The 18,564-nt window shown below is 37.4% G+C and overlaps 1 protein-coding gene across 4 annotated transcripts in view; it reads right to left on the reverse strand.

Annotated features, from left to right (window-relative positions):
- The window catches only part of DGKH (diacylglycerol kinase eta), a 173,830-nt gene that overhangs the window by 39,316 nt on the left and 115,950 nt on the right, over nt 1-18,564 (reverse strand). For all 4 annotated transcript variants that reach the window (XR_005826393.1, XM_040583978.1, XM_040583977.1 and 1 more), the window contains 11 exons: nt 17,956-18,062; nt 16,728-16,853; nt 14,846-14,948; nt 13,030-13,192; nt 10,552-10,660; nt 10,117-10,256; nt 8,413-8,497; nt 5,892-5,977; nt 4,311-4,410; nt 2,770-3,046; nt 2,196-2,324 (listed from right to left, as the gene is read on the reverse strand). Coding sequence is in view for 3 of the 4 variants with exons in the window: in XM_040583978.1 (XP_040439912.1) it covers nt 2,196-2,324; nt 2,770-3,046; nt 4,311-4,410; nt 5,892-5,977; nt 8,413-8,497; nt 10,117-10,256; nt 10,552-10,660; nt 13,030-13,192; nt 14,846-14,948; nt 16,728-16,853; nt 17,956-18,062 (1,425 nt within the window). In the remaining variant the exon portion in view is untranslated. The remainder of the gene's footprint in view (nt 1-2,195; nt 2,325-2,769; nt 3,047-4,310; nt 4,411-5,891; nt 5,978-8,412; nt 8,498-10,116; nt 10,257-10,551; nt 10,661-13,029; nt 13,193-14,845; nt 14,949-16,727; nt 16,854-17,955; nt 18,063-18,564) is intronic.

The following is an 18,564-nucleotide window of genomic DNA, read 5'->3' on the forward strand; positions in this document are numbered from 1 at the left end:
TAAAAACAACAGAGCCCTAATGAGTAAAACTGATGTTTCATTGCAGATAATTGAATTCATGTTTCATGCTTTGTCCCTAAACACCTATCTTCCACTGACAGCATTAATATGCACTCTATTTCACACATATCAGATGTATGAAGAATACAGCTCCCCAATAAAAAGAGAAATTGTATCAAAAAACAAGGGGTTTTTATATATATCTACACATGGATATACATACATGTGTATTTTTATTTATTATATATTTTTTTATATATTTTTATGCCAGTAGGATTGGGTCATCCACAGGGACAGCATCCTCTGTGAGTTGAAACTAGACAACCACCAAGCATTGATTCCTATAACCAAGGGAAAAAGAGAGGGGCCAATGAAGAGACAAACACTGGAGAAAGTCTGACATCCATTCCTGGAGAAAAGGAAATGTGAGATTCTGAATCAACACAATCCCCAAGAGACGTTTCTAAGGCAGGAGCTACCAACAGAGGCAGCAGCTCCACAGCAGAGCCTCAGGAGGACAACTCCTGTCGAGGATGTCGGTGTCAGTTAGGGTAACAGAAGGAGATGCAAATCCCAAGCAACTTTGCTCATTTTACCACAGAAGTTGCTCACTAAATATCTAGAGGATGTTTTGCTGTCCATCAGCTACCACTGTTTCTCCATGATCCGTAGATCATCTCAGGACCTTACCTGCAGTGCATCATTGTCTACTTTGATAATATGGCAAGGCAAAACCTGAAATTTCCACCTACAGTAAAGAGCAAATTTCCTAAAATTACTATGCAGCTTGACACTCTTGAACAACCCTGACACATGAATTACCAGTCAACACAAAATGCAGTGTTGACATTTGTGACAGAAAATGTCCAAACATGACCTCTGGCTGGATTGGCTTGGTGCCAAAACCAAGCAAAGGGGGAGGTAAGTGAAGGTCCTGCGTGACAAATCATCCTTCCGTCTTCCGCTGCAGCCACTCATTGGCAGATTTCATAAAGGACACATGAAAGAGAGATTTTACCCTATCGTTCGAATGCAGGAATTAGTACCATGCTATTTCAGGAGATGACTGTTCTCTAAATATCATTTTACACACAGTAACCAAACACTGAATAGCCAAAAGGAAAGCTTAGTGTCAAAATGGGCTATTTATGAAAACGCTACCTTCCAAGAAGTTGTTTTAAACTCAGATCACTCAATATTCTGATTGCTTTGTACAATTATTGATACAAATAATACAACTGGGTTCTGTTGCATTTTAAAACACAGCATGGGCTACCCACGCTGTCTTTCTTCTTTTTGGAAAGTAAACTGCAGAGCCCCACAGCGAGGGGGGCACAGAATGATACTCCTACAGGAAAGCAGAAGCACTTCGACAGCAGCAGTTGATAAAGTCCATCCAACCAAGGACAGAGTAGGTAGGGGGCTCTACACCTTGGAAAGCAAGGGTAGCTTGGTATGGTGGCTTGCTACATGTACTGCAGCAGCCAATAGCTGCAAGGAACTATCTGGACTAATGACCTGTATTTGGGACAACAAAGCAAAAAATTTTTCATGGGAAGAAGCTCCAGCGTACTGAAGACTTTGGTTCAAATTTCTGTTCTGGGTTAGACAAATAGAGAGGGTGACCTTAGTACTGCCACTTTTCAGGAGACTTCTGTGCTCCAGTTTCTGTTATATTCTTTCCTGTTTTACGCTGTTGTACTTCATATAGAAGATTCAAATATTCATTCTCTCTGTTCTAATAACTGTCTCAAGGTAAGTCCCTAGCTGAGATATCAAGGTTTTGTTGTCAATACAATGAATAAATATGTTTGTTTCACACAAACTCCTTCAACAGAAATGACTGAGAAACTCCTATAATATGCCCTAAAACGCCTACAACTGAGACATACTATTGCCACCACTACCAAGGATCTATTCCCTGCTCAGGTGCCTGTAGAAAGGTGAGCGTAAATTCACTTGGATTAAATGAGGCAAACACCTTCTCAGTTTTGTAAATACATTCCAAAAGACTGTTGATCTCATCTCCTGCATTTTTCCCTTAACTTTTATTATTCCAAATCTATTAAAATTTGTGACTAGCTTCCAGTGAAACAGGATGTTAGTATATTTAATTATGGAGCCAACTATAATATAACTAATGCAACTTATAAGGAAACTGTAATTTTAAGCTATTTTATTCCTAATTTACTCACTTGATGGGGACTCAAGCTCCTTTGTATCTTCCTCTTTTTCCTCTTCTTTGGATTCATCCAATTCTTTGCTATATTCTAGTGAAGACTGGTTCACTTGTTCTTCACTATGAGCATTCTGCTCATCCACGACTGCTTATTAAAAAAGAAGACAGAAATTTTCAAGATTTTTAAAGAAAAACTGCACACGTGGAAAATTAGCTTTTTTGCTTCCTGTAGCTTAACGTTTAAAAACATTAACAAAAGATTTCTAATGCCAATTCAGCAAAAGACAGTTGAGCAATCTTTTGCCTGTTGATAAAGATTTGCTGCCAGAATTTTTAATTTTGTGGAGGATAGTAATTACCAAAGAAGCACACTTTTGTATGTGCACACACATGCATACATATATATTCATATACGCAGACAGTCATCAATATCCAAACAAGCTGTATTTCTTTTCCTTGCAGCTTGTAATAAGCACATGATTATTTTTTTTTAACTAGCGTAAGTTTTCATCATTGTAGTTTGATTTCTACATTCTTACATAGAAAAAAATTATTTTATCAGTAAGGATCAAAACATTGTTGATGCGCACCTTTTTCTGCTTGTTCAATGATCTGCCTTACAGCCTTCTTCAAGCTGTTTGCCCGGAGCATTAACTGTTCCCTTGGTTTGAAGAGTTTCTGTGTGGAAGACTTTGAGACACACTCGGCTAATTGCTCTTTACTTTCAGATAAGGATTCTTCACTTGAAAACTCCTCTCCTTCTTCTTCCACAATGGGCGGAGTGATGCCTGGGAGGATGGGAGCAGCCTGGGCTTCTGTGTGAAGAGCCTGGAGCAATAGGTCTAGCTTCTCATTTAACTCAGAGCACTAAGACAAAGTGGAAAAAAATACACACACCAAAAAAACTCAACAGTGAATGTGTGAACATTTGCAGGAAATTAAGTACCAGATAATATTAAAATTGTAGGTGTCTTAAATGTCTATGTAATTTTTTATGTAAAATCCAAACCTAGTTTCAACATTTTGGAATATCAGATTATGAGTAGGTCTGCATGGTTTATTTGCAGACACACCCTCTGACACTCAACCAGATTACAGCAATTACAACAAAAAAATCCCACACTCAGATGACAGTAACACACCCTACTAAATTCACCCTGCCATGCAACTAGAGTTCAGTCTTACTCCTCTCCCAATGGCCTGCAGCACAGAGAATCACCACAGATTTGCCCATAGCACGCATTTTAAGAAATTATGGGTGCCCCAATATAGAGTTAATCTATGGGGACATGCCCAGGTGTTAGACTGAGACACATGGGGTTGCTTTTGCAACACAGCTTTACATTTCAGCAAGTGAGCTGTCACGGAGAAAAGAGGCTCAAGCCAGAACCACACACTGTCAAACACCTCTACCCATCACTAAGCAGCTGCTGTCTTAAGGTACACTAGAAAAGCCGTGACTTTCTGTGCTTAAAGGAAAGGAAACCAACGCTGTCTGGCCTTGGAACAGTAAAAAAGATAAATTAATTCTAAATTGTGCACCAAACAGAAACATGAACCACAAATTGCCATTTAGAGCAAGTACATAGCCTGACTCTGGGTTTGTTAGTGATTGCACTTTCTTGTTTTCTTTTCAGCTCATGTAAATTCTGTGCCTCATACCAAATCCTTCTGTTTGGGGTTTGTTTAGTTTTTTCCAATGCTTTTTCAACGTGATCTCTACAATTTGCAGCTTAAACCATTATTTTTAATATTGTAGTCTCTCTTCCCTTCATTCTCCCAGCATACTCTCTCCTCATTATCCTATTGTTTTCCCATAGCTAATTTAATCCCTAAAAGTGTAACTTCTAAGGCAAAATCTTTCACTTCTACGTACATTACCATGAACTTTATCCTTTATGAATCAAAAAGTGTAAACAGAATTTATAGAGATCTTAGAGTTAAAGATGGTTTCGAAATAACTGTTCTATGCAATAACTGTTCTATGCAATAAGAAGAGAAGAATTTTACAGTCATTGGTTAAAATGAAAGCCAAGCTGGGCATCCTGGAGCAATCTGAAAAATAAACACCTATGAGCTATGAACTTTCAAAAACCTACAACTTTAAACCAGAACATAGTCATAGTCTTACTTTAACGGCCATGGCATCAGCTTCCTCTGTATTTTCCATTGGCTTTTCGTAAGTCTTCCCTATTTTGGCAACAAAGTCCTTTACAGTTTCACATAATATTCTTCAGATAAAGAAAGGAAAGAGGAGAAGTCAAATTAAATAAAATATGTGTTTTGAATATTAAATTCATATGGCAATTTATTTATATGTATACTGCTATACACCATTCTTGTCGGAAACAACTGCTGTGATGATACTAGCAAAGCAGATGATACTCTCTTCCATGGCTTGAAAAATTCAAGTGATAAGCTTTAAAACAAAAACCCTTCCTCAAAATCTTTTTATTTAAGCCTTTGCACACATTGTATCTCAGTCTCTTATTTCTAAGAACTGAAATCAATGTGACTATTTCATCCATTCCCTTGCTTGTACACCTTCCATACCAGAGGAGCTAGCAAACTTGCATTCACTCTGATAACTTCAGTCTTGCAAACTCCCACACAAAGATGGAGCCTAGAAACCATGGAGAAAAATCTACTGATGTTAATGGAGCACTTCTTAGATGACAGCATATGGCCATACATGTCCCACTGCACAGCTCACGCTTCTGAACCACAGCCGACCCCCTGAGGGCTATCTATGCAAACTACAGTGGCTGCAATGAATTTTCACTGTGTAAATCAGAGAAAGACTTGGTTCTTATTACCTACGCCAAAAAAGAGCAAACTTACTAACGAGGTGTGGAGAACTCCTTAGTATTGTTCATTTGATTGAAATTTATTTGACAGAAATTAGATTTAACAAGATACTGACCCAATTTAGAATCTGGAGTTATAATAAAATTCTGCAATTCAGTTTTCAACATGTGCTATGTAGACTTTTAAAATGAAATTTTATTAACATGCTTTTAGCAGGGGAAAAAAAAAAAAAGAGAGGTAATGACATTCAGATGTATTCTTGAAGATTCAATGACTGGGTCTTTTGCATATTGCAAAATATAAGGTGTTTGGTTTTTTTCACAGAGAAGGTATACGCAGAATACTTCTGATTTCAGGTGATGTCCATGATTTGCCAAGTAATTCTCTCTCATTTTTAAGTGTTTCAGTTTGGGGGAAAAAAACCACAACCCTATTGTCTGAGACCACTATTGATTGAACTGATACAGACAGAGCTATGACAAAGCTACCTAGCCTGAAGTTCTGCTTCACATCGGTGAAATTATTTGTCATCTTAAAGATATGGATATGCATAAAACAAAACAGAAGAAAAGCAATGTGAAGTATATCACATATTCACATTATAACAGTAAGTTTCGTATTTAAGCTGCACGCTGATTTGGAGTGATTTAAAACAACTTCATATTAATATTATGTGATTTTTGTAAGATGTTGATGTGTTTAGTAATAAGCTATCCATTACAACTGTACCATATAAACATTTTGCAGAAAAAATATCCACTCCAAAAGACATAAATCAAGATATATTAAGCCAAGCCAGTTGGGCCAGCCGTAAGAAAATCAGGCTTAGACAGAAGGTTATTATGGTGATGATGTTACACAGGGGATTTATTCCACACATCGTACATAAAACCTATCAACCCACTTGGCAGATGATATGACAACTGAGTGCTGATCAGAATTGAGAATTTTTGCAAGATGAGCAGCAACTGAGTCCTCATAAGCAGATATCTGAAAACAGAGAGAAAAAAAGACTACAATTTTCACACGTTTCAGCGGTTTAACACTGAGCAGTGAGTTAAAATGCCTCCAAAAATAGCAGGATTTTCATTTCAGATCTAATACAAGTACAAGCAGCTGGCAATGCAAATTCTACCCACATACTGTATTTTATTTATCAGATTTTTAATATTCAAACTAACACTGCATCTGAGAACTTGATCCACAGTTCTTTTACTCCTCATAGAGAAAACATGAAGTTATTTCTAGGCTAAAAATAATCCATGAGGCAGAAAAAAACCTACCTCCTTTCTAGATTCATAACAACCTGAATTAATATAATCTAATATATTTTGTTTATAAAACAAGCAAAGTTTCCCTCAAGCTAAGCTGCTTGACCAAGAATAAATCAAAAGTTTGCAGACACAATCCTGAATTTTCTTTTTACTGTCAGATAGACTCTCATTCCCCAAGTACCCCTACTGACAAAGGCTGCTAAACTGGTATAACGCTATCAAAGCCAGTCCTCAAGGAGCCAATTATTTAAGGCTTGGTCTTTATGAGAATGTTTGGGAGAATGGATGTGTACATTGTTCGGCTTTTCTTGCACAGAATTAGAAGCTCTGGAATACTCAGTAAAAGATTTGGAATGGATCAGAAATGTATCCTCACACACTATGTCCTGTCTCAAAAGAGATATGGGTCCAGACCTCAGTTTTAAAAGAAAATCTTACTGAAATTTTAAATTTAAAGCTAAAAATAAATGCAGTTCTGAAATTCTGATGCTTCCTTAAGAATTTCTTAAAAACTCTTAGTGTGTTTCTGCCCTTGATATGGAGCAGGTAGATATATCACACTTTTTTAAATTTTTTTTTTCCTCCTAAACCCCAGCCTTAGTTGTAGAACTGACAGTAAATCAGTTTTCATTTCAAGGGGTAAACAAGACATAACCAACTGATCTGTAAGAACACACTACTGCTGTTCAAACATGAGTATAAGATTTCTGGAAGCAAATCAAGTAAAATAAGTCTCCTGAAACTGGAGGAAAGGGGGGGAAGAATCAGGTATGGACTTTTATTTTCAAACTGTGCTTTAACACATTACCTTCTGAGAAGTTAATTATTCTTTTTCTCAGATTTTGTAACTCAATAAATGATGCAAAAAAACATTAAAACAGGGATTGAATAGGGTACTCGAAAGAAAACAGCTTTGTCCAACTCAAGAGTAATTCCAGGTAACTATAGCCTACAGAACTGATTTTCAAAAAAAAGTTTTGTATGAGCAGTTCCTTCCATTTTCAGGAGGAGCTAAACACAATTTCTAAGTCAGAACTAACTAGAACAAAATGTATTTTTTTTTTCCTTTACCAGATGGAGATACACTTGAAAATTTTAACTGTCTTGAAAATTTTGAGAAGATAAAACCTTGTTCTGCATTGCTTACACTGGAAACAGCATGTACAAAGCAACCCCGTTAAAAACCCAGCCAGTGGAGCCCCAGCCTTTCTGCATCTCTATATGCAGCAAGCTGTCAAAGGTTATAGCCTCCTTGCCAATTAAAACAGCCTGAATTATTAAATTATTCAAGAACCTGCAGATTAATTATTGCTTCTCAAGTACTTTTGAGCTAAAGTTGATATGCATTAACTTTCTTAGGAATATATTATTTTCTCATTTTTAGTCAGAACCCTCATGCCAATTAATTTGATTAAAGCATCTCCCTCTCAAATTGAAAACCTCATCAAACAGTACAAGACAAATCTATTCTGAAACACAGACTAAGCTTTTCTTTGAGGTCACTTATGATTCTGAGCTCTCTGGAAGAACAAGGAGAAAGTTGGGTGGTATCACCTGATCTAAACTCAAGCGGCAAAAAGCTTCTCTCATTCTTTCAGAATACAACCCTTGCCTTTAAATGTTGGAGTTTTTTTAATGCTTATTCCAAACTAAAGATGGTAACCATTTTCCTTTTTATATATATATACATGTATGTTGAAAGCATACTTCATATATTCATATAAATTATTGTACAATAACATAACACTAAATAATACTATTATATACAAAATAATGTAAGATACACTCTTATATAGTAATTGTATAAAATATATGTTATTAATGATATGGTAGTACTATATTATAATCTTAAATATCATTCAATAAATATAAAACCTTATTTGTAACATATATATAAAATACCTTTTTTTTTAAAGGAATTTGTCTGACCACTCTGTTGCAGACTCCTGACCTTCATGGATTTTTGGCAAATAATACAAAACTGTAAACCCTAATCACTTGAGATATACGCCATGAACAGACATCAACTCAGTTCAGTTAGCAGATCAAAACACAGCTGCTTCTATTTTTCACACAAGTGCTTTCATTACAAATATTGTCATCCCAGAAGCAAAAAGTTCAGTATATGAAACAACAAAAGTAAAAGTCCACCTGGCATTCCTCCGACTCTTCTGCAGTTACTGGAAGAATAGAAGGCTTTGCTGGTAATTTCAGTTCATATGACATTATACTCCACCTGAAAGAAATGTAATAGCTTTTCAGTTTCCAGATTGTTAGTTTTATCTTTTCACCAACGTATCAACAAAACCAAAATTCATTGTCAGATCACAGAATAACTTGTTAAAAAGAAAACAAATACAATAAAAAAGCTTAATTTTTAATTGTAAGATAATTGTATATGGATGAAATAATTGAGATTAATGGCAATAATTTGTTTTATTGCTCAGATTATTTGTTAGTGATTTGATGATAAGCCTTATTTCTGAACAAATCACGGGACATTCAATGCAGGCAACTAAGGGTTTTTTCCAGCAAAACATTCACAATATCAAAGAATTTGTGAGAACTAAATGCATAAGTCAAAGGAAAATAGATGCGCTCCTAGAGAAAAAGCTCTAAAGGTAGCATTAGCTTTTCATCGCAACTAGGGGAAGCAGGCTTAAGAACAAAGCAAATGGTGAAGTCTTCATTGATACATGTATCTTTTTTCCCCCTGGTAAAGGACAGTACTCTACAGCACAGATAGTATGATACTGCTAATAATTAGCAACAGCCTTCAAAGACTGCTGAAAAGAATGAGTAATCACTGCAGATGGCCTTGGAGGCAAGGCTACTGAAATTAGAGGACGAAATGAAACTGACCTTTTTTTCAGTGCAGAAAAAGGCAAACATGATTTAATCTACAGAATCTTTCAGAATGTCCAGGCCAACCTTTCTAAGGATCAGAAATAAGCACTTCTCTACATACTTTGCTATAAAACGATCACATAGCCTGCAGAAAAGCTTAAAATAAAAAAGGACTTGTTTCTCTATTTCATTAAAAAAACCCTACAATAAAATCACCTTTTACATTCAGGTGTTTGCAACAAGAGCAAGAACAGAAACACCCATGAGAGAAAGGAACAGAGTAAGAAATACTCCTCTCAAAAACGGTGTTCCACCTTCCTTGGAACAAGACCATTACCTTCACTGACTTCTTTTAAATGGTAATTGCTCCTTCACCTTATGGATGGAAATCACACAAAACAAGGAGTGGAAAGATCTCTTGGTTTTGACTAAGAAAATCCCTCAAACAGAAATATTAGTATTGGATAATACTAATCTTGCATTAGATAATACTAATCTTGTATTATCCTGTCCACAGCCGATGCCTCAGAAGATTACATCAAGGGTGGAAGCACACGATGCGAGTTCTCCCCACATCCCAGGACAGAGAGCTCAAGTGCTTCCCAAATAAAGATGCTAGCTTTAATGTTATATAATAGCATGCATGGAGTCCATAAAACTGCCCATAAACGGTTTTGAATCTATACAATTTCTTAATGTTTACAACTTCTTGTAACAGGCAGTTATGCACCTTCATCAGTTATTCAATAAACCATCCCCTTTTGTTCATCTTTGGACAAATGTGCGTCCTAGTTTCATCAGCCGCTCCCCTCTGACTCTTCAGTTTAAAAAGGATGTTGAAGAGCTGTCCCCATTACTATCCCAGCTTCCCTCATTACTATGATGTGCACCCTAAAAAAACAAAACCATGGAACACTAAGTCTCTAAGATGGATTTAGGCCATCAGAAACCAAGAAAAGCACAATCTGAATCTCATGGAAAGTCATGTAAATGCATGTTTAGGTTTACCTGTCTAACATTTTTGTGCTGGCTCGTTCTAGTTTTTCCAAAATCTGAGGAAGTTGCGTATCATCATCACAGGATCCTCCCCAACCAAGGACACGAGCAAGGTCATTTCCAGTACCAAGGGGTAACACTCCTAACTGACACTGAAAAACATAGGAGCAATCTACTATTGAAAACGAGAAAGTACAAACTATTACAGATGCTTGTTATATGAAGCCACAAATGTTAATCATATAGCTGATGTCTAAAGCTTGTAAATCAAATAGTGCGATTCCAATACAACCTGTCCTGTTTACACCAGTGGACATTTTTATTTAACAGTAACTGTTGAGTTTGGCCCATATACAGAGATACGACAAAGAACCAAGTGAAGGGAAAGTAAGCATACAAAATTAAGTCCCATCAGTATAGTCAAGGTAAGTAAGTATGCACACTTGCCTGTTTGTGCAAACTGAGCTTATCAATTTCTGACAAGACCCAACCCACGCTTCCATCACCGCCACACACAAGAATCCTGAAGTTGTCAAACTTCTGAAATAACCGCAAACTGCAGAGAAAACAAAGCCTGTTAGAATCAGTTATGTCCATTAGCGAGAGAGCAGTTATATTCATTAGCCACTGTTACACAAAAATAGAGTGCATGGCACCTTTATGCTCCTTCTTCTGTTGTTCTGGGGTATGTGGATAAAACCATTTACTTCATAAACCTATCTGCATCCCATCTACTGCCGTATATTCCACTTACACCAACATTTCTGATAAATAACATGCCAAATTTTACTTTAAAAAATTCCCTTGATATTGTTTTCAGGATTTTATTCATTTTATTAATATAAAAAGAAATTCTAAGCTATGAAATTGCAACTGCTCTACGCTTCTCACTTCAGCCAGAAGCAAAAGGCACCACTGGGGATTTTTCATGAGCAGAGGTTAAGACACAGCGACAGGATGCACTCCACAATACGGGTGGGCTTTTGCCAACATGTGACTAACTAAATGCAAGGACAGTAGGAGGCAATTATTACACATAAGGCAATCACAACAATATAAGACAAATAATACAAGTATTTCATATTAGATCCTTAAAGCCGTATCCTACTTTTGCTTCCTATGGCTCTTCCTCCTTTCTCAGACTTTTAACACCTCCAGGATACAACACTTGGGCAGCACAGAAAAGGAGGACAAGAGACAGAACAGGCAGAAAGATGACACACAGAGGAAAAGGGAATGAGATGTGAAGAAACAGCCAAGAGGTAAAAACAACAGGGATTTAAACTTAAAAAAAACCCAAAGAATTGGAGAGTATAAACTCTTAAAATAATAAAAACAAATGTTTATTTTTAATGCATGTTATTTTCCAGAATATGTATAATCTCAGAACTATTTCTAAAAAGCAACATATTAAGATCACAAATTTTTGAACAATTTAGATGTTTCCTAAAGAATATAATGTCACTTGTACATGATAGGCAGATACTAATCAGAAAAAAAAGATGCAGTTATTTAAGAAAAAAAAACTGTGGGTACGAAAGCAATTTCTCCTACCCTGAGAAAAGGGAGAGAACCCCTCAAAATACACTGTCTCAAAGAATGCAACTCTGCTTTGTAGATCAACTAGAAAAAGGAAGACAACAGCACAACCTGACAGAGAAACTGCTGAGGACCTCTTTACAAACTGTTCAGGAAAAATACTTAAAAGCAACCACCTTGACCTATGACTACTGTGCAAAACCAAAGTGAGCCTCCTGAACCATGTTAAGTACAACTGAATGAAGCAAAAGAACTTGCAAACAGACAGACAGATTTTTCAGACTCCCCTCTCTCAAAAATTGTCTCTCCAATTAAAATGAACTTTTATCATTCATTGTAATTACACGTTCAACATGTTAGCCAAAAGAGACTTAGATTGAACGCAGATTATCAGGGTTATAATGAACAGAATATTGCAAATTAAAAAGTAAATATAACATGTTTATAACACAGTACTGATTTTAAAAATCCACAGCTGTATTCCACTATATTTGTATTATTTGCCCACTGTTTGAACTGAATTCTTGTGCATTTATCTACATTTTTATCATGCAAGCATAATTCTGCACCTTTAAGAGTACAAAAACTAGTGTTTCTAGTTGCTCTAAGTGATATTAATAGGCCACTTAACCACAATGCTACGTCGGAGTGGAATTAAGTTAGGCAACACAAAAAAAGTGCATTAATTAAATTTTTATGAATGTGCAAAGATACTTGGGTTGTGGCCACTGCTACACAAATTTCATCCCTATCCCTCCAACAATCAACCCGTAGATATTGTAGAATGCCTGATGGCTTTAATTGTGTTCTTGCTCCAAATTTTGAAATGCTCATTTTCTTGACCATTTGCATATATTGCCTAAACCGTGTTTTGAATGTAGTTTTCAGATGACAAAATTTTAATGCACTTATCCATCACACACTGCAGACTCCCCCTCTGACACCTGCGTTCAGAATTCAAAAAGATACAGAGAACATTTAGACAATAGTTTTATTCTATAGCTATTCACAACAATGTCACAGGAATATCTGCATTACACATACGAAATGGAAGAAAAGCACCCAGGCAACTGTGCATAAATGCCCTGTTTCAGGAAAGCATCTAAACATTTGTAAAGGGTTTGGACCTTACCAGTTAACAGAAGTCAGAGCTAGCCAAAAAGCCAGAAAACACTTGGGCTGATAGGTTTGGGGTTTGAATTTTCAAATGAATTTTCTAGAAGGAAAATATCCTACAATCCCACCAGAATTCACTCGTAGATTTTAATTAGGAAGTCACAGTAGATGTTGGTGATAGAATGATAGCAACAGGGGCACAACACAACACTACACTTTGCACTAAATTCCCTTGCGGAAAGGATTGCTCAAGATTTCCAAGGTCATTACCCTAAGTGAGGTCCTCCATTCATTAAATCGAACACCTGAGCTGGATTTAACGACTGTTTGAATCGACGAAGAAACTTTACTCCCTGATTGTCTCCACTCTTTGAGTTAACAAAAACTAAAAGAGGACTGGCACAGGATGGCGGGCATGTGGCTTTCCAGAAACCTGTGAACATAGTTAGAAAGAATGAAATAAATAAGGCTTTCTAATATGAACAACACAAAAAGAAATCATGGGAAAGAGGAAGAAAGAGATGGAAGACAAAAGGAGTACATTTTATCATTCATAATGTAAATGCTAAACTGAATATTAGCCCTGCAAAGAAAACACAATTCATTTTTTTCTTTCTGGTATGTATGTTCAGTGCCTAGATTTAGTAAAATCCTGAAGACAATAGCTTTATTGCTTTTCAACAGTGAAAAAGTTTATTAACCTTTTAGAATAGTTCTCAAATTTCATGTTCAGAAGTTATCACATTGTAAAATATGTATTTCAGTTACAAGTGTTTGGTTTTTAATCAGATTTTCCATTAACCTTACTGGGTTGAACTGGACTATCCACATCTGTATAAGCTTTCTAAAGAGTACTGGCAGATTTTGAAAGTTACTGAACTCAACTGCTCCCAGGTGAGACTTTGCATGAGAATGTTTTTCTCAGACTGAAGTTATGCTATTACTTATAATAGCACCACTGAATAACAGACCTTCAGCTGTGATCCAAAGCTTATTAAAGTCAGTGCAGGTCTTGGCTAATTACAGGGGGCTTTCTATAAGGCCCTTAGTAAGTGGTACTAATGGACACAGTTGTCACTAACATAACCAGTCCATGGAAGCAGTGATTTCTCATTAACACTTCAAAATCTGACATCATGGGTACAGGTTTTGACATTTGTTTCAGGCATACTAAAATGACTATGTTGTTTTCAATTACTAAAAAAATTGGCATTAAAGGATGCTAATTTAATACCACATTATCATAATGTATAATTTAAAATAAGGCTTGATTAATTTATTTAAATGCGAAGAAAAATAATTTCACCTATGGAACAATCTTCCTAGCATGAATAATAAATAGCAGCATGATACTGTGGTCTAAGACACCACAAAGCAAACACATATAGTAAATACATACAGCATAAACAATCACTTTTACTAACTTCATACAATAAAATTCATTAAATTGTGTTAAAGCTGTTGGTCTACACTTGCCATCATTACAAACTTTAAAATTAAAGCAGTTAGATTTCATGATACTCCTTATTAAATCCACTCCCTGCCTTTAAGCGCAGGCTCCCACTGCTCACGCATCTCTGTCCTGAGCCACCAAAGAGCACCTCTGAGATTTGAACACTTGGTGGGTTTCCATCTGTGTGTTGCAGGTTTCTTACACTGCTTATATTTAAAAGAAATTCAGAGAAGCCTTGGAAGTAATTCCTGGACCTGACCCTTTCAGCTAGCTTTCCTCTGCACAAAGCAGTCACCCAAAATTTCAGAACTCACAGTATGAGTGATGAGTCAGGCAGACAGACATCAGTCCACTTCACTGAAGACTCTGGTCATTCACTTGAAAACTTCCCAAGGGTCATAAATAAAATGGGAGAAAACTTCCAGTGGGGGAACTTTCAAAAACATTTTTTTTAAATCATGTCAGTTAAATACTCCTCTAAAGAGCTACATGGAAAATTATACTTTTCTCTAAATTTGAAGACTGCTTTCATCTGTTGTTCAGCAGAAGGATTTTAGCCTTGGTCAGTTATACAGATCCCACTACACACTGCAAGTCCAGAGCTACCACTGAACACACTACAATACTACGTACCATCAGAGTCTATACTGTTTAGTGCTGTTGGAGGTATGATCGATACCTTACATTGGCCAAGTGGACATTTACGAGGATACAGATCTTTACAGGCAGTGTGAACCTACAAAAGAAACAAAAAATTATTTCCCTACAGTGGAATTTTGGGGTGAAATGGATACAGTATCTATGTAACAAAAATGGACTAATATCTAACATTTAGGTGTAGAGGGAAGAGGAGAGAGACTGAGAAAAAAAACATACGGGTGTTCAACCACAAAGGCTTGTTACTTATTCCGCAAAATGTTAAGTCTGGATTACTTCATCTTCAGCTACCCCTATAGCAGATATGGATCGTCCTTTCAAGGGAATTGCTTGCCTGCATCCACGAGCAAAGGAGGGCCAAGTTCCCAGAAGCCAGCACTGGTGCTGGGGGCAGCAGGCACGCTGTGCACATGCTAAAGCAATAGCTCTGCACATGCCTGGTCTGCCTGGCTGTTCTGGAGGATGTATCTGCACTAAAGCTAGCATATCTGCCAAGCCAGACCCACCCACCAAAGGTGGGTCCCAGAAACTATGCATTGTAGCAGCCTGTTCCATAGTTACTGGGAAAACAGGCACAAGCAGAAGGTGCTGCACTCCACCTGAATTTCAAATCACCTCTGAAGGTGTCAATCATTTCCCACTGCCTACACACAGAGCCTCAGACATCCGTATGCAGAAAGCTTCAACAATACAAAAACTGCTGACTTTCCACTTCTGTACCCTAGCATATGAAACCCATCTTTTCACACAAGTTAAAAAAATAAGAGAAAACTGTATTTTGGGGAAAGAGCAATAACATGTTACAGAATTTCAATCAGCAACGGTCCTGGTTTCAGCCAGGATAGAGTTAATTTTCTTCTTAGTAGCTAGTATAGTGCTGTGTTTTGGCTCTGATGTGAGAACAATGTTGACAGCACACTGATGGGTTTGGTTGTTGCTGTGTCATGTTTATACTCAGTCAAGGACTTTTTGGTTCCTTGGGCCCTGCCAGCGAGAGGGCTGCAGGGACATGGGAAATCAGGAGGGGACACAGCCAGGACAGGTGACCAAAGCTAGCCAAAGAGGTATTCCATATCATACGACGTCATGCTGAGTATATAAACTAGGGGAAGAAGAAGGAAGGGGGGGACATTTGGCATTATGGCATCTGTCTTCCCAAGTAACAGTTACGCGTGATGGAGCCCAGCTTTCCTGGGGATGGCCAAGCACCCGCCTGCCCATGGGAAGCAGTGAATGAATTCCTTGCTTTGCTTTGCTTGCGTGCACATCTTTTGCTTTACCTATTAAGTTGTTCTTATCTCAACCCTTAAGTTTTACATTTCTTTCTGATTCTCCTCCCCATCCTTATGGGTGAGGGGGAGTGAGCAAGCGGCTGTGTGGTGCTGGGTTGCCAGCTGGGGTTAAACCACAACAGCAACCTACAGAGTGTCCTGAAGAAGAGAACTTCCAAGACTTTGCAGTGATAAAAATATTACCATGTTAATATTAATAAATATTAATATTGCTGATTTACTAAAATACTATTACAGCAATATCTACTATAAAAGAGACAAGAAAGTAACATAAGGCATATGGAACAGGCATCTGAACCTTCAGTTCTCGATTAGGAAAAGGCAGAGAAAACACACTGGATGACAACACCTATTAAAGAAAAGCTGCAGCTGTGGGCGTATTAAAAATCAACCAAAGCAAGTAGGACAGTCATGAGAAATTATGAATGTTAGAAAAACTGAGTTTACACAAGCTGCCTGCTCCTACTTGATCCAAAAGCATGGTTATGAAATTACAAAATAAAAATAACGGCAAGCAATAAAGCTGACAAAATCCTAGACGTTTGCACGTGGTTCATTGCACCTACCATAGCTTTACACCAAAGGCACTTCCAATCTTGCAGGCGTAAAACACTGCCACAAGTCTTGTCACAGACTGCGCATTTGGCACTGACAGGCAGATTACCCTCTAACCACTGGTGAGGCATAGCTATCTGTGAAGAATTAGTCATAGAAGTTAAATACTCAAAAACAGAAATTAGAGGCTTTTGTCTCTCAAATATAGGTGGATTTAAACTATTTCTGACAGCTTTATCCTTTCAAAGAGGCAGATATGGCTGACCAGGATAAGTGACACTGATGCTTGCTAGGCAAAAGCTACAAATGTGGACTATGGTGGTGTTTCACAACTAGGCAGAAATGTGACAGCTGAAGAAGGGAGATGCATCTCATCCAACTATTTATGGTAATATGGTAGGAACATACCGCAAAACAATGGGGCAGTTAAATCCAGACTCCGTAATCCAAATAAGTACCCATTCATTTCATGTTGACTACCATGACACAAACCAATTAAAATAACTACAATTCAGAAGAATAAATAGGATAGCAGAATACCTCTGTGGCTTTACGTATCCCATGGCTGGTAAGTCACAGCTCCATAAAGCAGTTCCTAAATGCAGTGCAAAGCTTTACTCAGTGCGTGCTGTCCCATTAACACCATGGGCAACTCAGGACACTCATAGGTGTGCAACTTAGTACTAACCTAGGAAGAAGTTTCACGCCAGTGGCACATACATAGTTGCATTTGTAAAAATAACCCATCTACCACAATAAAGCTCTGAAAAGCTTTTGTCACTTCTCCTGTTAATTTTAAAAATCCTGCTCTCATCAGTAAAAAACCCCACACATGTCAGTGAATTCCAAACAGGCCTCCTGGGGAACAGCTGTTGGTAAGCAGGACAGAAAATAGATTGCCAAAACAGCATGGCACAGTATAAAACACCGCCTTTGCTTCAGAGCAGCAGGAACTTCTGGGAGCAATCCCTCAGCTTCAGAGTTTCTCTGCATGGGGCCTTTAAATTCCTCTAACACGGCTGCAGTCTAGTGCCCACAGATACTAAACTTGTCTTGTGAGATAGAAATATAACTTTTGTTCTAAATAACACCTTAATCTTTGAAAACATTCAGGAATACAGCCACCTACCACTAACGTCAATGGGTCACATGGCAATATTTCTTTGCTTAGCCTTGGGGCTTTTTCCCCATAAAGAAGAAACAGCTTTGGGAACTACTGTAAATATGAATAGTACTTACACCATCTTCATCTTCGATGATGTCTTTTCCAATTGAGGCTAATGTGGTCCATTTGCAGTTATTTGTTGCTCGGACAGCACATCTTTTATGTGCTTTAAACTTACACACTGAAAGGCACACATAAACAAGTACACTATGTTATTTGTTGTATTTCAGCGATACATATCTTTACAAAAAATTCAACACAGATATTCCATAAAAAAGTTTGAGAGCTAAGTACGTGTCACTTAGTGTTGCACCCATGACACAACCCAACTAAAAGAAAATTCAGTGCATAATCAATCACTCCAGCTTTAACTCTCTAAACTGGGTTTAACTCCTTAGCTGTAGCCATTCTAAGAGTGTCCTCAAAACCACTCCAGTCCCCATTTTTCAGGTGCAGTGCATGGCACTAAGGTACAAATATATCTTTAAATGTATTTTTGCCTTTTCTGTTCCTCCAGTGACACAACTCAGATACCTGGATTAAATTTGTGAGAGGTGATGGGGGAGTGTTTCACAGAAGTATTTTTGCTTCAGGAGCTCTGTTTGTTTGCTTAAAGGATCCCTTCTGGGCACCATACTATGCCCGTTTTCCCAGAAGCTGAGAAAGTGAAGGGTTAGGTGCTG

Source organism: Falco naumanni, chromosome 2 (assembly GCF_017639655.2).
Source record: "Falco naumanni isolate bFalNau1 chromosome 2, bFalNau1.pat, whole genome shotgun sequence".
Lineage (NCBI taxonomy): Eukaryota > Metazoa > Chordata > Aves > Falconiformes > Falconidae > Falco > Falco naumanni.